At 40.2% G+C, this 21,845-nt stretch overlaps 1 protein-coding gene across 1 annotated transcript; it reads right to left on the bottom strand.

Moving 5' to 3' along the window:
- Positions 1 to 729: 729 nt before the first annotated feature.
- LOC110941779 (uncharacterized isomerase BH0283) lies at positions 730 to 19,428 on the bottom strand. Its single transcript, XM_022183444.2, has 4 exons — positions 19,325 to 19,428; positions 19,062 to 19,223; positions 18,754 to 18,837; positions 730 to 937 (listed from the first exon to the last, which is right to left on the bottom strand). The coding sequence occupies exons 1-4, from the start codon at positions 19,382 to 19,384 to the stop codon at positions 770 to 772; spliced, it is 474 nt and encodes a 157-aa protein (XP_022039136.1). The 5' UTR covers positions 19,385 to 19,428; the 3' UTR covers positions 730 to 769.
- Positions 19,429 to 21,845: the final 2,417 nt, after the last annotated feature.

Genomic DNA, 21,845 nt, shown 5'->3' on the forward strand with positions numbered 1-21,845 from the left:
CATTTATTATTATCTTTGACTAGTTAATTAGTCATAAACACTATCATCTTCCACACTTAAATTTATGCTTACACACATCAAAATTTATCCTATACGTTTTAAAATTTATCCTACACATATTGAAATTTATCTTACACAGCTCGTAATTCATCCTACACACCTTGTAAGTTATGCTACACTTTAAATTATATATATTTTTTTGAAAAAATATGTTTTTTTTTAAATAACTTACAAATTTAATGTAGTTAGCTATTAAAAAGAAAGACTACCGATTAATGATCCATCTAAGTACATAAAACTTCTAAACAAAAAACATTTCATTTAGTTAAGAAAAATATAAGACCAGTGGAGAGTTCAAATGAAAAGAAATTTTTTGTAAGAATAAAAAAAAAAGAAATTTCAACCAATAAAAATGTTTCATTTTACTTCATTTAATTTTTGCATTTAATATTAGTGTAAACCCTTTTGGCCCAATTGGGGTCACCCTGATTAGCTTTCTCTAAGAAGGGCTACTAAACATACTTGGTAAAGACACATTATCCTAACACCTTTTAGCTAAAAAATGAGGTTTTACTCATTTGCAAGTGCGGCGCCAACTAATTTTACCACGCTTCAAAAAAGTACAATTTCATAGTCTAAATTGTATTCAACTAGAAGTGTTACCCGCCGCGATGCGGCAGGGGCTAGATTTATACTTCTGTTCAGATGGTTGCCATTCTTACAAAGTCAGTCACATCGACACAATTAGTTAGATAGTTGAACCCAAAAGTTAGCATCTAGTTACAGTTTCAAGTTTCGCGACTAACATTAAGGATGTTAGTTGCATAACTTGAGCAAAAGAGATGGTCCTAGGCGACATGGCTTCTTGAGTGACGGCTTCCAGTTGCTGTGGTTTCCTATCATTCTTGACGACCCATCTTAGAAGCACTGCTTGAATCTGAAATTTCAAAGAGGTTTGTTAGTATATTTTATGTCTTAAGATAACGCGGTCCTAATTAAGTCAATCATAGACATAAATATCAAACCCATGTACTGCTTTAAGTCTTTAACTAATTTATACACTATAAAAAAAACCTTCTGCTTGGCATATAGACACATATAGTGTCACACCCCAACCGATGGCGGAATCATCAGGGCATGGCACTGAGCGAAACAGTTGTCCAGAAGTTTCCATAACATTTATCATTACTATTCAATTTAAATAATACGTCCCATACCGTATCTCAAATAGTAAAATAAATTATTACAGACAAAAATCCAGGCAAATATTCTGTTCCGACAACTCAGATTTAAATAACAGCAATTGTTTATCTGCTTCTAGAGACCCTTAATTTGACCACTACAGACAACTATTTGTTGGGCTCTAGAGCTTTATTCTAGCCTCGCTTTCCTAGCAGATAAGCACCTTAAACACCTGTCACATACGTTAAAATAAAGTCAATACATAAAATGTAAAGGTGAGCATACAAGTTTGATAATAGCATAATAGAATTCGAAATAGTTTACGCATAACCAGCACGTACACAGAGGAAAACGAAGCATGTTAATTATCGACATGGATCTATCGATACCAATGACTGCGGGTTGACTGCCCGAGGCAGTTCGCAATACATGATTACCACCATAATCCATGCAAGTAATTGTCCTTAACAACCCCCGTGTGAACGGGTGCTGAGTCCAAACTATAGTACTATCGTCGTTAAGGCAGGTAGACAGCATTCCACGTGTAAACATAACAACAAGCATTCATTTAGTCACGTAATACATGCGGTAACGGTTAGCGTTTAAAATGTTGCGTAGTGTGTTCGATGTGATTTCGTATAAGTAACGTATGTAACACCCAAAAGTGCTGAAAGCAAAAAGGGATCGAGTATACTCACAGCGGTTGATGGATTGAAGGGAGCGCTTGAGAGTAGGGTTAGCCTGAATAGTTTGATAGCATAACAGTGAGTAATGCGTAAACGGAAAACAAGTATTGGAGAGTCGGACAGCTGGTCGATCGGATGGTAGTCCGATCGGACGGCTGACCGTTCGGTTGGCAGTCCGTTCGGACAGCTGTCCGGTCGGTTGGTAGGCTGATCGGATGGCTGTTCGAGTGGATTGTTTCTTCCTTTGAGAAGGATGTGTTTGTTTATGATGGTTTGACTTTTGAAGTTTTCATTGTAGCATTTGAAAACATTGAAGTATCTTTACCCTTCAGGTCGGTCGATCGGGCGGTCGTTCGATCGGTCGGCAACCCGATCAGTTAGGTACTTTTAGCAAGACAAGTTCTCAGCAGGGTGATGTTTGGTAAAATATACATATTTTCCCCGTGTAAAATGTATAATTATTGTATAGTTTTTATTTGTTTTATTTAGTTTTAGTGTATTATTATATTATTTTGTGTTTTGGCAGGTCCTGATACAAATGAAGCGAAAACGAGTAATAAAGAAGTAACCGGCCAATTGAGTGGAATAGATCGCCAGTGACTGAAGTAAAATTACCGCATTTTTCTTGGGTGGACCGAAGCTACTATCTCTGTTTTATTAAAAAAGGGCTGCTATATATATTATTATTAATATTGTTAACAGTTGAAAAAAAAGAAAAAATAAAAGGACGTGAGGGAAGGAATTTGAATTCCCAATTTATTGGAAAACATCAAATGGTGGGCCGCCAAACATGACTACTCCAGTTCGTGACTTTTAATTTTGTGGGTCGGCCTTTGCATGATTTTTGGGTTAGTTTATTAGTAAACTTAAAACCCTAATAGTCATGAAAAAATATAGAGGCATATTGGCGGCAACAGAAGCACAAGGGAGACGGCTGAACAGTTCGACGAAGAAGAAAGGGCGATCAAGACAACAGAAAAGAAAAAGATTTGTTCAAGGGTTCAAGCCGCCATCAAGATTCAAGTCCGGGTTTGATATTTATTAGTATTCAATTTGTTAAGACTTTGTGTTTTCAGATTTGATACTATGTTTTGTTTATTATTTGAGACTTGTTCCTTTTTAGCGACTATGATTCTTGGCTAAACTTTTCATGCTACTTAGGTTGAGATGAACTACAGGATTGTAATGCGTTTGTGACATGTTTTTTGTTATTTGATTTGATTTACATAACTTTTCTTTGATATTGATCTTGATATTGCATGTTGGTATGTTTTGGTTATTTTATTAGTCAATAAATTCAGCGGTTTAGGCACGAAGAAATTCCCCCTAGACTTAGGATTTAATTTAATTCGTTGATCTTAGGATTTTCGGGTTAGGTATTGTGTTGAGAAATTGACCAAGTTGACTAATAATTAAAATCACTATATTAAAACTTGCATCCTCATCTTGTGACTCGAAAGACGATTAGGGTGAGCTAGGTTATTAGCTAATTATTGGTGGGTAGATTGGGTGACCGATAGCTCGGGCTCGTTTATTGCATCGTAATTAAGGTTTCCTAGGATTTCAATTATCAAAGTTGGGTTTGCTTTGCGATTTTGGGATCTTCTCTTAACATAACTGTCTCTGAGGTCAAAAGGATTCTATTTTCGTAGGATTTGTTATCGATAGCTCGAGCCGGTTCGTTCTAGCACTTCGCATTTAGTCTTGCTTCTTCATTTGGGACATCTCTAGCGGGGGGTCAATCGAGGGAAATAGATATTTAACCATCATCATTGTCACATTAGCATTGCATGATTCTAGGGATTCGAAGCCTGGGTAGTTCTTTCTCATCATTGTCTCCTTTCTGTCACTTCTTGCTTGCTTGCCCTGTTATCTTGTTTTCTTGCTTTATTAGTTTATTAAAAAATCCTAAAAACACAAAATTAAAAACCAGTTAAGTAAGTAGTTGAGTCAGAGTCTAGTTTAGCGTCGCTAGTGTCTCGTGGGTTCGATACTCGGACTTCATTAGGCTTTACTACGTACGATAGGTACACTTGCCTGTCAGTGGTCTAGCATTTAGAGAGTCTTAGTTTATAAATTTAAAACTAGGGTGTCTAGGTTAGGTTAGTAGTTTTTACAGACCATATTTGCACATCAAGTTTTTGGCGCCGTTGCCGGGGACACTTAGGCGATTGCGCTATTAGCTTTGACTGATCTTATTTGTTTAATTGGTCTTATTTGTAGTTTGAGTCTTAGGGTTTTTGTCTATTAGTAGCGGGTCTAGTCGTTTTTGTAAATATTTTTATTAGTTAATTATTTTTATATATATTTTTATCATGTGTTTTATCTGTGGAGGGCCCCATTACACCAAATATTGTCCAAACGATTCGGGGTGTCCTATAGATTTCGATGTTAACCCTCTTATGCAGCCACAGTCATATCAGTCTTGGAATGGGCAACCTGAACGAACACCAGAGGACTTCCGTGACTGGGTAAAGGCTGCTAAGGAAGAAAGAGAAAGGGGAATTCGAGCCGCACTTGATAGTTTAAATTCACAGAGCTTAAAGAGCCAAGGCCGTTACACGTATGATATAAATGAAAATTATCTAGGATATCAAACGGCTGATGGTGAGATGGATTATACAATTTTAGATCCAGGGGGAGAAATGTGCATTGGGATCTCACAGTCAGGTAAATATTACGATTCTACTTTTAATTATTATAATTCTCATGAATCAGATTTACCCTTGTCTTGTGAGGATGATGTCGTGCAGGTTTCACATTCTGAGCCCTTGTATGAAGAAGATGAGGATCACACTCATGAACCGGAGACGATAATGGACGTTGAAGTCCCACCTCTGGTTCAGCAAGTCGTTAATTCCAGTTATTGGTGTCCCACGCCATGGGATATTGATGACGGATTTTGGAGTGATGATGATGAGGGGGTAGTAGAAGAGGCAGAGTTTGAGGTGCCCGACTACACCACAGCCCGGGATGAAGAAGTTTATGAGCCACTGGACAAGATGGAGGATGAGAAGCTAGAGCATGTACCATCTTGGGAGGAAGAGTTTGGTGATGAGTTGGTAGGTTTACCAACTCTTGAATATGAGGAATTTGACCCGGTTGGTGATCTCGCCTATCTAGAGACATTACTTGTAGAGACGCCGACCATGGAGATCAAATATACACCAAACGTAAAAGAGGAAGTGGCTGAAGAGTTTGACAGCTGGCCCGTGAAAGATTTAGATGTTGGATCGCCATCATATATAAAATCACGGGTGAAGGCACGAAGGAACTTGGATCGACAAAGTATGAGGATACAAAGGTGGTGCAAAAGGAAGTTCAAGGCAACACTAAAGTGCAGAGACAACCATCTTCCTCGTTACATGCATCGTATCAGGTTTCTTCCAGGTAAGTTCAAATTTTGGTGGTCTGACCCGTTTAAAATTTTTAAAATATTTTGTAATTCCACCGATGAAGTTTTAATTATTTGTGAGGACCGGGTGGAATTAAACGGGTTAGATAAGGTCCAGATCAAAGAAAAACCTCCTGATTAAATTCAAGTGTGGGGAGGTTTGTAGAGTTTGTATATTGAGTCATTTATTTTGTACTATGAGTCTAACTTAGTAGTTTTGAGTCGTTTTTTTAGAGTCGGTACTGCTTTGGTTTTGCTTGTTTTTGTTAATGCAGGTTTGGATATGTACCACCCGTACTCAATCTCCATTCGGGTGATTTCGGAGCTGTTAAGCCAATTTCCAGGCATTTACCAAGTATGCCAGTTAGAGTCAGAGCCGATCGCGAATGGAATGCTATACGATCGAGCTGGATTGGACGAGAGTTTGGAGCCTACGCGTCATTAAACCAGCTAAGTCCTTTCCAATTTGCCCTTAGTCTTTTTATTTCTTATTTATTTTAGTATTTTGAGTCGGTTTCCATCCTACATTGAGGGCAATGTAGAGTTTAAGTGTGGGGATGGGAACTATCGTTTAGTGTCTTTGTATAGTGAGTCTTGAGTCATAAAAATTAAAAAAAATATATAAAAAAAATCAAAAAATTGAAAAAAAGAAAAAAATGGTTTTGTGAGTCCCGGTCTTTAGCGCGTAGAAAACGGAAAACCTTTTCAAAACGTCGGTCAAAAGCGGTTTAATTGTCGAATTTACGAGTCGGAGAGCACATGTTTCTTTAAGTTGCGGGATAGTAGGTTGATTGAATCAGTTTTTTTTTGGAGTAAAAGGTTTTGGATGCCTAGGATAGTGGATGGAGCCGGAGAGTTTATTGGTTGTGCATTGTCGATATCGGTAGCCTTATTTACCACATGATAGTGAGATTTGAGCCTTTACATGTGTCATATTTAATTGTTCACTACTTTCGTTTCATGTGTGTTTACCGACTTATTGCATTACTTTAGAACTTGTGCGTTTTGATACAGTTTGAGACCTTCTGTTAGGATTTGACATGGATATGATAGAGGCATTAGGATCACCTTTTGTTTAGCCTTGTGTTTTGACCCGTTTCACCATTACCCTTAGTTACACCACTTTGAGCCTAGCCATTCGTTTGTTACCCACTTGTGATTTGATAGCCAGATCGTATTACGTGATGTTTATATGTGTGATTGAAAGGAAAAAAAAATTTGAGAAAAAAAAAGAAGAAGAAAAAAAAAAGATGAGAAAAAAAGCAAAAAAAAAAAGAAAGAAAGAAAATAAAGTTGTAGGTCAAAATGACCAAAATATTAATATGTGTTTAGTGTGTATCCGGTTTTTCGTGTGCTTACGTGTTTAGCCATATAGTCCCAAAATAAAAAAATAAAAAAAATTAACCTACCTTTAGCCCTTGCCTGCCCAATAAATCCCTCTTGATCCGTGTAAAATCTTAACAAATAGGTGGAAATCTGATTGACGTACAAGCTTATGATAGTATGCTTCATAGTTTGGTTTTGAGAGTTCACTCAAAATTACATATTTATCAGCCGAGAGATGAGTGATATTGTGAGGGGTGTTGACATTGCATGATTGGTTGCTCGAAGGTAAGAAAAGCTTGATTAGGTAGGCCCGTTTTTATATAAATGTTATGATTCGTCACCTTTTGAACGTTGTAAGTCTTGCGAAACTTTTGTGTTTGATGATTTCGTAGTTCGCGTTATAACTTGTTCGAGACTTGCGTTATTGTTAAGTGTTTAAGTTTGACATGTTGCTTGGGATTTTGCTTAGGGACAAGCAAAAGGTTAAGTGTGGGGATACTTGATGTTTGGTAAAATATACATATTTTCCCCGTGTAAAGTGTATAATTATTGTATAGTTTTTATTTGTTTTATTTAGTTTTAGTGTATTATTATATTATTTTGTGTTTTGGCAGGTCCTGATACAAATGAAGCGAAAACGAGTAATAAAGAAGTAACCGGCCAATTGAGTGGAATAGATCGCCAGTGACTGAAGTAAAATTACCGCATTTTTCTTGGGTGGACCGAAGCTACTATCTCTGTTTTATTAAAAAAGGGCTGCTATATATATTATTATTAATATTGTTAACAGTTGAAAAAAAAAAGAAAAAATAAAAGGACGTGAGGGAAGGAATTTGAATTCCCAATTTATTGGAAAACATCAAATGGTGGGCCGCCAAACATGACTACTCCAGTTCGTGACTTTTAATTTTGTGGGTCGGCCTTTGCATGATTTTTGGGTTAGTTTATTAGTAAACTTAAAACCCTAATATCATGAAAAAATATAGAGGCATATTGGCGGCAACAGAAGCACAAGGGAGACGGCTGAACAGTTCGACGAAGAAGAAAGGGCGATCAAGACAACAGAAAAGAAAAAGATTTGTTCAAGGGTTCAAGCCGCCATCAAGATTCAAGTCCGGGTTTGATATTTATTAGTATTCAATTTGTTAAGACTTTGTGTTTTCAGATTTGATACTATGTTTTGTTTATTATTTGAGACTTGTTCCTTTTTAGCGACTATGATTCTTGGCTAAACTTTTCATGCTACTTAGGTTGAGATGAACTACAGGATTGTAATGCATTTGTGACATGTTTTTGGTTATTTGATGTGATTTACATAACTTTTCTTTGATATTGATCTTGATATTGCATGTTGGTATGTTTTGGTTATTTTATTAGTCAATAAATTCAGCGGTTTAGGCACGAAGAAATTCCCCCTAGACTTAGGATTTAATTTAATTCGTTGATCTTAGGATTTTCGGGTTAGGTATTGTGTTGAGAAATTGACCAAGTTGACTAATAATTAAAATCACTATATTAAAACTTGCATCCTCATCTTGTGACTCGAAAGACCATTAGGGTGAGCTAGGTTATTAGCTAATTATTGGTGGGTAGATTGGGTGACCGATAGCTCGGGCTCGTTTATTGCATCGTAATTAAGGTTTCCTAGGATTTCAATTATCAAAGTTGGGTTTGCTTTGCGATTTTGGGATCTTCTCTTAACATAACTGTCTCTGAGGTCAAAAGGATTCTATTTTCGTAGGATTTGTTATCGATAGCTCGAGCCGGTTCGTTCTAGCACTTCGCATTTAGTCTTGCTTCTTCATTTGGGACATCTCTAGCGGGGGGTCAATCGAGGGAAATAGATATTTAACCATCATCATTGTCACATTAGCATTGCATGATTCTAGGGATTCGAAGCCTGGGTAGTTCTTTCTCATCATTGTCTCCTTTCTGTCACTTCTTGCTTGCTTGCCCTGTTATCTTGTTTTCTTGCTTTATTAGTTTATTAAAAAAATCCTAAAAACACAAAATTAAAAACCAGTTAAGTAAGTAGTTGAGTCAGAGTCTAGTTTAGCGTCGCTAGTGTCTCGTGGGTTCGATACTCGGACTTCATTAGGCTTTACTACGTACGATAGGTACACTTGCCTGTCAGTGGTCTAGCATTTAGAGAGTCTTAGTTTATAAATTTAAAACTAGGGTGTCTAGGTTAGGTTAGTAGTTTTTACAGACCATATTTGCACATCACAGGGTGTCGCCTGATCGGACGGCTGTTCGATCGGGTGGCACTCCTAGTGCATCGAACATGTTGAAAAATCGATCAAGTGTTGAAGTATAGTATCTCATGATCCGAAGAGTAATCCGATCGGATGGTAGTCCGATCGAACAGCAGTTTGTTCTACTAGTCTTCAAAATAAATTGATTAAGTGTGGGACCATGTGTTAGCCGATCGGCTGGCCAGTCGATCGGCTGACTGTCCGATCGGCTGGTTGTCCATTCGGACAACAGTCCGATCGGTCAGCATCCTGACCTGATCAGCCTATTCGTCTAACACTTGGTTGTTCTGATTGTTTGTCGTTTTATTGAGGTATTTTGACAACGAGTCGAACCATAGATCCCTCGTCCTTACTTGGTTCCCTTGATCGGACAGGAATCACCCAAATCCGGCTGGTGAACTGTTCGAAACTGAGATTAACGTTTAACCCGAAGTCGGTTAACCTCGTGGATAGAATCCGGATCTTGAGCAGTGCAACCACTGGAATGATTAGCAAGTCGGCACAAGCTCCGTTTATATCGGTTTGAAGGCATTGAGTGTAAAAGAGTTGAAAGAAAGTTGGAGAAACCATATTTCAATCCTTTTCACCGTGTATATGTTTAGATCTATGAAAGATCTTTGTTTGTTTATGTGGAAATCGGTCAGATCCAAGTTATTCTTGGTGGATTGAGGCCAAAACATGAAGTTCTTTAAGAACCCATGATGACATCATCCTCGAACACTTGAATCTCGATGATTTCACGGTAAAAAGTTAAGATTTGAAAGGTAGAAAGGTGTAGGAGTGCGTGTAGATCAAGAAAGTACAAGATTTAGGACGAAATCTTACCGGAATCGAGAGAAATTTGAGAAAAGGATGAGCTAAGCGTGCTGGTCGGACAGAGGTTTCCAAAAGTGGAAAGGATGACAATGACAGGGGTATTTATAGGATGCCAAATGAGGAAAATGCTGGCTGATCGGCCAGGCAGCTCGATCGGACAGCCTGTCCGATCGGACAGCAGTCCGATCGGCTGGCTGTTCGATCGGCTGGTAGCCTGATCGATCAGCTGCACGATTCGAGTGTTCGGTACGACGATTTTCGATATTTCGATTTCGTTTGAGAACGATGCGAGTACGATAGAGTTTCCTATTCAAATTACTCTTAATCCCAGCCACTATATCTAACATACAAGCATCTATATCTCGCACTATCTCTTCTCCACCAATTATCATGATTTGATTTCGATTGAGTTCGATTGCGTTTTGATTGATCACCACATATAACATAAATAAACATGAACAAGTAACACATAAGGCACACACACACGTGTAATAACAACCAAAATTCGCGTAATTCGAGTTTCGAGTTCGATGATGATTAGATTAGTTTGATTACTGATTAATTGACTTTATCGCATTGTTACTTCCTACTATTCACAGTCGTAAATCGGTTCGCATCGAGAAATATACTTCGATTACTTCCATTGTAATTAGTTACTCCACATAATACAACTAACGTAAAAACATAAAATAGACTAACTACAGTCAAAGAAGTCAAACAGGGATTGAGCAAGGAGAGACAGATCGCAATTAGCGATCTTTTCTTCCTTTGACTTCAATCTTGACTTTGACTTTGACTTTCGGAAACACGGGGTGTTACAGCCTCCCCTTGTTTAGGGAATTTCGTCCCGAAATTAGGCCGAAGCCGTAACAGACAACACCGTGAATCACTTCTGAAAACTTTCCCTCTCTAGACTTTCATTTGAACAGCTGCGGGTACTTTGCCTTCATGTCGCTTTCGAGTTCCCAAGTGAACTATGCGCCTCGTTTGCCTTCCCATCGTACTTTCACGATAGGAATGCGCGAGCGTCTGAGCTGCTTGGTTTGGCGATCCATGATTTCAACAGGCTTTTCCACGAAGTGCAGCGTTTCGTTTATTTGGAGGTCATCGAGAGGTACAATTAAATCATGCTCAGCCAGGCACTTTCGGAGGTTTGACACATGGAAAGTCGGGTGGACGTTACTAAGTTCCTCCGATAGTTCGAGTCTGTAGGCGACTTTTCCGATCCTTTCCAGAATCTTAAAAGGTCCAACATATCGAGGCGCTAGTTTCCCTTTCTTGCCGAATCTGACCACACCCTTCCAAGGGGATACCTTTAGGAGTACGTAGTCGCCAACGTCAAACTCAAGGGGCTTGCGTCGTTTATCGGCATAACTTTTCTGTCTGCTCCGAGCTTTCAACAAGTTGTCTCGAATTTGGAGGACTTTGTCAGTCGTTTCTTGCAGTAACTCGTGATCAGTTAATTGCGAGTGACCGATCTCGTGCCACACAATAGGCAATCAACATCTTATTCCATATAAAGCCTCGAATGGTGCCATTTGGATGCTGGTATGATAACTGTTGTTATACGAGAATTCGACTAACGGCAGATATTTGTTCCAATTACCACCGAAATCTATGACACACGAACGGAGCATGTCTTCAAGAGTACGGATCGTTCTTTCAGTCTGTCCGTCGGTTTGAGGATGGAATGCGGTACTTAAGTTAAGCGACGTACCGAGAGCTGCTTGAAACGTTTCCTACAATCGCGAGGTAAACCGAGCATCATGGTCAGATATGATGTCGCGAGGCGTACCATGATTACAAATGATCTCGTCGGTGTAGATTTGGGCTAATCGCTCCACCTTGTAGTCTTCTCGTATTGGCAAAAAGTGGGCTGATTTGGTCAAACGATCAACGACAACCCAAATACTGTCGTGACCTGATGACGTGGGCGGAAGCTTTGTTATGAAATCCATAGCTATATTCTCCCACTTCCATATAGGGATTGGCGGCTGCTCGAGTAAGCCAGAGGGCTTTTAATGTTCAGCCTTGACTCTTGCACAAGTCAGGCATCTTCCGACATAGAGAGCGATATCCCTTTTCATGCCCGGCCACCAGTACTTGTAACGAAGATCCTGGTACATTTTATCGGCACCAGGATGAATAGAATACCAGAATTTGTGGGCTTCGTCCATTAAAATCTTTTGCAATTCGGTCCGCTTAGGGAACCAAATTCGGTCCAGAAAATAGAAGATCCCATTCGATTTGCTGACAAGCTGAGCTCCATCGTGATAGGTTCTCTCCTTCTTCAAGGTGCGTTCATTAAAGCAAGCATGTTGGGCTTCGCGGATGAGGGTTTCGAGATCGTATTGGGCTTGGGTATCACGAATGCTGAGCAAATAACTCCGTCTGCTGAGCGCGTCGGCAACGGCATTTGCTTTGCCTGGGTGATAGCGAATCTCACAGTCGTAATCATTGAGAAGTTCTACCCATCGGCGTTGACGCATGTTGAGTTCCTTCTGATCAAAGATATGTTGCAGGCTCCTATGATCGGTGAAGATCGTACACTTGGTACCATATAGGTAGTGTCGCCAAATCTTTAATGCAAAAACAACCGCGCCTAGCTCGAGATCATGGGTTGTATAGTTCTTCTCATTGATTTTGAGCTGTCGAGAAGCATAAGCTATAACCTTGTCTCGTTGCATGAGGACACAGACAAGACCAAGGTTGGAAGCATCACAGTAGACAATAAAACCGTCGTTTCCATCAGGCAATGTGAGAACAGGAGCATTGCAAAGCTTATGCTTGAGGGTTTGGAAGGCAGACTCTTGTTCAGTTCCCCAAACAAAAGACCTATCTTTATGCGTAAGAGCGGTAAGCGGCACAGCGATCTTGGAGAATCCTTCGATAAATCGTCGGTAATAGCCGCTAATTCGAGAAAAGAACGGACTTTAGACGGGTTCTTTGGCGTAATCCAGCTCTTAACTGCTTCAATCTTTGCAGGATTGACATGGATACCTTGACTATTCACGATGTAACCCAGAAACTGAACCTCTTCTAGCCAGAATTCACACTTGGAGAACTTGGCATAAAGTTGATTCCCCTGAAGTAGTTCGAGAACCAAATGTAGATGTTGCGCGTGTTCGGCTTTTGATTTGGAATAGATCAAGACATCGTCAATGAACACGATGACGGAATGGTCAAGATACGGTTTACACACGCGATTCATTAGATCCATGAAGACCGCGGGTGCGTTGGTTAAACCAAAAGGCATAACAACGAACTCGTAGTGGCCGTAGCGAGTGCGAAAAGCGGTTTTGGGTATATCTTCCTCTTGAATGCGTAGTTGATGATAGCCTGAGCGTAGATCGATCTTCGAGAAACACGTAGCACCTTGCAGCTGGTCAAACAAATCGTCGATACGAGGTAGGGGATAGCGGTTCTTGATGGTTAACTTATTCAACTCCCGATAATCGATACACATCCTGAACGACCCATCCTTCTTTTTAACAAAGAGGACTAGCGCGCCCCAAGGAGAGGTGCTCGGGCGAATAAAACCTTTTTCAAGTAATTCCTGTAGTTGGTTTGAGAGTTCCCGCATTTCGGATGGCGCGAGTCGATAAGGGGCTTTGGCAACGGGGTTAGCTCCAGGAATGAGGTCGATACGGAAGTCAATATCACGACTTGGCGGTAGTCCAGGAAGATCATCAGGGAATACCTGAGGAAATTCACGGACCACAGGAACGTCTTTGACTTCTGTCTTTCTTTTCTTTTCCTTCTCCGCTACAACAATGTTCGCCAAGAAAGCTCTGTATTCCTTGCGGAGATACTTGCTAGCCTGGATGCAGGACGTAAGTTTGAGACCCTTCGAAGCAGTTTCGCCGTAGATACACAATATATCACCATTCGCGAGCGAGAATCCAATCATCTTGTCGAAGCACACAACTTCAGCATGGTTTTCGCGAAGAAAGTCTATGCCCACTATGACGTCAAAACTTCCGAGTTGCATCAGAATGAGGTCGATTGGAAAGATGTGATTGTTGAGCTCAAGGGTACAATCACGAAGAACAGAGTTAACGGCGACGGTTCTTCCGGTAGCGACTTCAACTTCGAATGATGAGGGCAGATAAGAGCGCTTACGACTAAGGAGCTTCTCGAATTCGAACGACACAAAGCAGTTATCAGCTCCAGTATCAAAGAAACATGATGCATAAATACCATTCACAAGGAACGTACTATTAACCACGTTGTTGTCAGCCTAGGCTTGACGAGCATTGATGTTGAAGGTTCTTGCGCGTGCTGCTTGTTGCTGCTGCTGAGGCTGCTGCTACTGCTGTTGGGGCTCTTGCTTCACAACCCTGTTCGGGCACATGTTTGCAAAATGGCTAGGATCACCACATGCAAAGCAGACTCGAATATTGATCGCGGGTGCCTGAGCTGCTTGTTGGCCTTGCGGGGCTGGGAGTAGGGCTTGATGAGCAGTGGCAGGAGCTTCCGGTGTTCCGGGGACCATAGCGACAGTTGGCAGTGAAATAACCATACAGATTGGAATGAGCACAGAAACGACAGGCAAGACCCACCGGATGATGATATGAGCATGTCAGGCAGAGCGGGTGGGGCCTGTGTAAGCACGCTTCGCTGGCGGCGCTTGAGTGACTGGTGTTGGTCGATGATGAGACTGCTGCTGAGCCGGTACGGCTTGCAAAGGAGCAGCAGTGGTAGTGACAACACAGTTCTTGTTGCTGGAGCTGCTGTTGTTGTGCTTCTTCTTGCGGCGTGATGACTTAGACGGTTGAGCAGTGGCGGTTTCGGCGGTCGGTGCAGTGGTGGCTTGATGCAGAGACTTGGAGGGCTTATCCCAGAAACCAGCTTTTACTCGCTTGTCATTGATTTCGGCGGCACGCAAGTAAGTCTCTTCAATTGACGAGGTCTTCGCGGCGTGAACAAAATTGGCAACACATTTGGGTAGAGCTCGAATGTACTTCTTGATGGCCATGTCTGACGTCTTGACTTGATCGGGACAGATAATGCTGAGCTGCTTAAAGCAAGCGGTCAGGGCAACGTTTTCTCCATCCTTCTGCTTAATGTTCCAAAACTCGTCCTCCAGCTTTTGGCGTTCATGGGGAGGGCAGAATTCGTCCATCATAATGGCTTTCAGCTCTTTCCAAGTCAGCTCATAAGCTGCATCATTCTCGCGTTTGTTTCGTTCGGCCGTCCACCAGTCTAGGGCTCGGGACTGGAAGACGCCGGTTGCGTTTAGGGTACGGAGATTTTCTGGACAGCCGCTTTGGCGCAGAGTGACTTCGACGGAATCAAACCATTGAAACATAGCTGTTGGGCCATCTTCTTCGGTGAATTCCTTTGGTCCGCATGCCTTGAACTGTTTTAAGCTGAAAACAGTTTTGGCAGCATCTTTGGGAGCTTCAGTTCTCGACTCCTCAAATGACTTGCTGACGTTTTCATAGACATCGCTCACAGCTTTTGCTACTTGTTTGGCGATGATAGCAGCAAGACGTATGTCTCTCTTTTCTTGGCGAGTAAGTGGGGTTCGGTGTCCAGATGACGACATTGTCTGCAACAGACATCGTCGTAGGTCTCAGACACATCAAAATCGAATCTCACCTCACACGTCTACTACTTACTAAAGCTCAGGAACACGTTGAAGCACGTATTACATAAACACATAGGCATATAACCACAATTTACATAGTCACAGTAGCACATAAGCACGTAAGCACATAGGGCACAGAAGCACAGAAACACAGGAGCACATACGCATTCAATCACAGAGGCAGTCAGAATACAGAAACCTATCATTTAAAGCTCGCGAGTCGTTCGAATATAGCGATCGCGTATAATATAGTATAGCATATAGCATAATGTCGTTCTTAGTGTAGCAACTTGTTAGCGTTTCAGGATAGAAGAGCAATGCGGGTTGTGTGTGTCGATCGAAGTGAGTGCAAAAATCGAATAAGTCTCAAAATTTTAAACACATAAACAGTTAAATACATACAAACACATAAAGTCAACGAGTCATCAGAGTCAGCAGTTGCGGGCTCAGAATCGAAACATGTAAAAATTCGAGAAATAGATTGTCTGCGGCTATTAGACATTGACAGACCCAAGCGATTCGACTATTCTCAAGGACTTGTCATCACATTCCGACTTTCGGGGTCGGCCTCTGCCTCGAATCTTGGGCATCTGGCACGCATTCCCTAAGCCATACTCGTGAGTTCAGGTCATTGGAGTCCGTCGAGACTTTGGTGAGAGTTTTGGTAAAATCACGGACAAGTCGGCAAGGTTAGGGTTTCACCCCTGGCTTGACAACTCCCCTTGATTTTAGTAAAATAGAGGAGATTATTCATCAAAATATGGATTTCACTCCTGATTTGGTATAATTCTCCCCGTTAATCAATCGTTCGTTATTGAAAAAGTATAATGAAGAGATCATTGATAAGTTGATAACACAACATTGATCAAGCAATTTAGTCGAGAGTTTGCGGTTTTCACACCTAATCTTGGCTAAATCGCTTTTCTCATTATTGAAAATTCGAGTGCGGGATAGTGTAGTGTAAGCGAGAATAACGAGATATAGCATGTATGCTCGGTCTGTTGGTTCCTATCTAAAGTCTAGGTCTCTAAGACATCGACCCGGACTAGGTCGAGTCTTGCCTAATTCCCTATAGTTATGGCTCTGATACCAATCTGTCACACCCCAACCGATGGCGGAATCATCAGGGCATGGCACTGAGCGAAACAGATTGTCCAGAAGTTTCCATAACATCAAAGATTTGAGTTGCGAAAAATTCTGGATAGGTATCCTACATCTGAACCGAATTCTTTCTGGTTAAAGAATCTCTTAATTGTATTAGTATCTATAATTGATTTCTTCTGTGTAATACTAATCGATAGGGCCTCATTGGTAAGTGCTACAAGATCTCGTGCATTGGAACCTACGGCTCGATAAAAAACGATTCTAATTTTATCCATAGACAAAAATTAGAATAAATAGGATAGGAAAGGAATCCGTAATTTCATATTCATATTTTGTTTAACCTGAGGTTAAGTAATCCTTCTACAATGGAACTTGTGAGGCGTCTATTTGTGTCAGGGGCCCTGGATTACTATTCAATTTAAATAATACGTCCCATACCGTATCTCAAACAGTAAAATAAATTATTACAGACAAAAATCCAGGCAAATATTCTGTTCCGACAACTCAGATTTAAATAAACAGCAATTGTTTATCTGCTTCTAGAGACCCTTAATTTGACCACTACAGACAACTATTTGTTGGGCTCTAGAGCTTTATTCTAGCCTCGCTTTCCTAGCAGATAAGCACCTTAAACACCTGTCACATACGTTAAAATAAAGTCAATACATAAAATGTAAAGGTGAGCATACAAGTTTGATAATAGCATAATAGAATTCGAAATAGTTTACGCATAACCAGCACGTACACAGAGGAAAACGAAGCATGTTAATTATCGACATGGATCTATCGATACCAATGACTGCGGGTTGACTGCCCGAGGCAGTTCGCAATACATGATTACCACCATAATCCATGCAAGTAATTGTCCTTAACAACCCCCGTGTGAACGGGTGCTGAGTCCAAACTATAGTACTATCGCCGTTAAGGCAGGTAGACAGCATTCCACGTGTAAACATAACAACAAGCATTCATTTAGTCACGTAATACATGCGGTAACGGTTAGCGTTTAAAATGTTGCGTAGTGTGTTCGATGTGATTTCGTATAAGTAACGTATGTAACACCCAAAAGTGCTGAAAGCAAAAAGGGATCGAGTATACTCACAGCGGTTGATGGATTGAAGGGAGCGCTTGAGAGTAGGGTTAGCCTGAATAGTTTGATAGCATAACAGTGAGTAATGCGTAAACGGAAAACAAGTATTGGAGAGTCGGACAGCTGGTCGATCGGATGGTAGTCCGATCGGACGGCTGACCGTTCGGTTGGCAGTCCGTTCGGACAGCTGTCCAGTCGGTTGGTAGGCTGATCGGATGGCTGTTCGAGTGGATTGTTTCTTCCTTTGAGAAGGATGTGTTTGTTTATGATGGTTTGACTTTTGAAGTTTTCATTGTAGCATTTGAAAACATTGAAGTATCTTTACCCTTCAGGTCGGTCGATCGGGCGGTCGTTCGATCGGTCGGCAACCCGATCAGTTAGGTACTTTTAGCAAGACAAGTTCTCAGCAGGGTATTTTATATTAATAATTATTATTCACTTTTGCAAATTCAGAACCCAAAAGGCTTTTTTTCTATTGACAATCAAACAACATACAACCCGTTTTCATACAGTGATCCACAGGCTAAATAATCCAAATATAGTAAATGAAAGGGTTCATATAATAGCACCTATTAGCAAGCATTATGGCCCAGTGGTGAGTGGCCACAATCAACTGATCAAGCAATTTTAACTACAGAATCAGATGAAACTAAATAATCCATAGTGCTTTGAAAAATAATACAGGTTAGAAAAGAGCAGACTGTTATAATTATATATTACGGTTAAACTAAAACGTATAAGTAGTTATGTGGTCTACTTAACGTCCCTCATATTCAGTGGCGAAGCTTGAGATTTTCGACCGGGGGGGTCGAAAACGTATATACCTAAAAATTTCTATAGAACCAGGGGGTCAAAAACGTATATACCCAAAAATTTCTATACGAAAAGCACATATATTACACTATTAAGCGAAAAGTTCGGGGGGTCGGGCGCCCCCTCCAGCCCCTTCTAACCTGCGCCAATGCACGCGACCATGATGGTTATGAGTTATGACAACGATTTTGAATTTCTCAAAATTTCAATATGTTAAGTTTTTATTTTGGTATGTTTTTAATGTAAGTGGTGTGAAACCAGATATGCCCTTAATCATATTGTATTTTAGACGGTGAAGTTCACTGTCTTATGCAGACATTTAAAATTTTCGCTAAGTGTGGGTACCCCGTACCCTACACAAACAGCCACATCCGATATAAAAGATTCGCTGATTACCATATGCATCTAACAATTGGTTGCTAGAACATATGTATCATGCTTTCTGTCCACACAAACACACACGGTAATGGAGAGAGAAGACTCAAAAATGATACCTGATATACAACAAAATCACATTTCCCCAACTTCTCATGCCAATAGAGTGCTAACGCGCAATGTGCACTGCCACAGACCGGATCCTAAAAGATACCAAAACATAGTGAAGGGTCAAACAATCTTACTAAAAAGTAAAACTAACCACATCCCAACAAAGGTAATCCCAAATTACCAATTATTTTCTTTTTTTGAACAACCAAACAAAGTGCTAATATGTAATTCACATTTATAACAATGTCTACTTCCTAACATAACAAAATCCCAAATTTTACCAAATAGGTTTGCAACATCATTCCAACACAATTACCTCATCAACCCCAATCTTCGGGCCGAAAACACGCGAATAGAAGTCAAATCCCGTCCCGTCAGGTGCCCGTGCCGTAATTATCACCGCCCTACCCGGACCCTCTTTGATCTTATGAAACTGCGGCTTGAAATCCGCAACTTCTTCCGCTGATGAAAGCACCACCTGCAAGCATCTAACAAAACAAAAAAACAACCTTCAAACTATTCATTCTTCAACCACAACCAACATTTTCACCAAAAGCATGACCAAATTAAAACACATACAACAATATCATCAAACGCGTTGTTCATCAAAACATCAACAACCGAAACACCATTTAACATCTTCGAAACCACAGAAACCTCAATATCTTTGAAAACAGAAATCGTCCCAAGAGAAAAATCCAACTCTATGTAAAACCCATGTTCCGAATCATTGATCTCGTTAGCCGAAATCCGGTTAGCAGTCAAAACTCCAGACAGAGTTGAAAACTCAACCGAGTTAGAATCCACTAATCCAGACTCAAAGACAAAGTGTGAAGTTGTTAAAGTTGCATGACCACAAAACGGAACCTAACATAAAAAACATAACAAAATTAATTATTCACAAATTATGTTCTAGAGGTCTAGTTTCATGTATAGAAACCAGCACGTTAAATTATCAACCTCCGATACACGAGTGAACCAACGGAGGTTGAATCTTGATTTTTCTGTACGGTGATCAACCGATAAAAAACTAACCGATAAAAAACCGGTGGTCGGAAGGTTGAACTCGGCCGCAACAGGTTGCATCCACTTATCGGCTTTCGATATGTCGTCTAACTAGCAAACGACTGCCGGATTGCCTTTAAACGCTGTATCGGTGAACGCATCAACCTGTTGATTAGAAAAAGGCACTCTTGTCAACTCAACCATTATATGAATCTTTGAAAAGCTCCATGCTTACTTTTCAAAGCTGCTCTTAGTAATTTACTTCGAGTCATTATCTTTTCTAAAATAAAATTTAGATGGGTTGAAATTTAGAAATTGTAATACATCTTGAATAAATATGAACATAAAACAGGAGAAAGATTACAAAAGCTCACCGGAGATGTCGGTTCTCAACTCCAGTGTATTCCTTTCGACGATCCGAATCGGATGGTGAGCGGCTCGACTCTCGGGTACAGTACTACAGCTGTTAACTTGGCCAAAAAAAAACGATAACAAAATCCTCAAAGGAAACAACGAATTTCAGTCTAAAAATTTGCAAATCAGGTACATGTTCACAGAAACATATGAATTCATATCAAAACAAAACAATATTTTCATGGTGAACATTAGATATGACAATAGTAAAGGAAATTTGCTACAGTTAATCATCGCTTGTAGACAAACTTACTGAGTCTTCAATTTTAAATTTATATCTTCAAATCCAATCTGCCACCACACTGCGTTAGATCTATGAACGAAAAAAGAGATCATAGATTCAGATCGCTTACAGTTGACATGAAGAAAGAAGTAAAGAGAAGCCTTTCGATGAACAAAGTGATTCCATCACACACCAAATATCCTTTTCAACTTCTCGAATACGAATACACGCGACTCTTAACCAAAACACCCATAATTTGTTATAAAACCCACATGACTTCAACAAATAGTTACAATAACAACAACATGAAGGTTGAAGGAGCTTTTAAACGACTATAAACTCACTGAGCAGAGGCCGGTTCGGCGTCGTCTACCGCTGCAACTCCACCGTCTCCAGAGACTCGTTCGCCTGCAAATCAATAAAAAATCTGTGAAATTTGAGTGTGGATCAACAAATCTGTGATTGTGTTATCCCTTCCACACCGTTTTGCAGAGGCATCCCATGAGCTCCATACCCGATCTACCAAAATTATACCCAGATTATTATCCAAGACATGAAGGTAGACTTTCGTTCATCGGACCTTGGTCGTAACTTGACCGGATTCTTGCCGGAATTATATATTACCAAAAATAGTCTCAAACAACATATCTGTAGGATCGTTGTTTGTCCCGACTGAGTCGATCAAAAGAGCTTTAAGTCCAGTTCAAAGGCGGAATCAGAGAACTAGACGCGTAAACAACTTGATACTCTAATATCTGTCACTTATATTGCATTTAACAACGTTTACATCCTGGACAGATTTTGGCAGCACTTCGTTACACTTCCGAAGATCGCGATACCAAATGAATCAACAAAGCACCTGTATATACTACACAGGGTTTCGCTTATATGAACAGTCCATATGAGCGAAACTGTTGTTATGGTTTCGCTTATATGGACATGTCCATATGAGCGAAACTACATCCTTAAATTCTCAATTTCGTTTCTCGAACCTCGTGCACTGGATATCCTATCCTATCCTATTCTAATACATGATACAAGACGAAGTCAATAGACGTAATGCACTAACAGACTCCCCCTCGAATATTGACGAAGTCTTTAGTGACTAATCTTCAATATGACACATCTTCAGTCCTGATCATTCTGCTTATTCTTTCAAGTTGTAACATTGTAAGCATCCAAATCATTCTGCTTATTCTTTCAATTAGCATAAAGCCTATCTAAACCCAAATTTCGACACCAAACCTTTTATACAATGATGTAAAATAATATTTTGAGATTTTTAAAGATTTTTAATTATTTTTAATCTGCTCATAACCTGCGGTTATGGCATCGATTCGGTAAATACCGGATATACCCTTTTTGGACATAACTTGAGTTTTACAGGGTATTTTGACCCAATTCCAGTTGCTACTGATTTTAAATAATAAATAGAGTATTTTGGACTTTATAAACTGT

This window comes from Helianthus annuus, chromosome 5, assembly GCF_002127325.2.
Source record: "Helianthus annuus cultivar XRQ/B chromosome 5, HanXRQr2.0-SUNRISE, whole genome shotgun sequence".
NCBI lineage: Eukaryota > Viridiplantae > Streptophyta > Magnoliopsida > Asterales > Asteraceae > Helianthus > Helianthus annuus.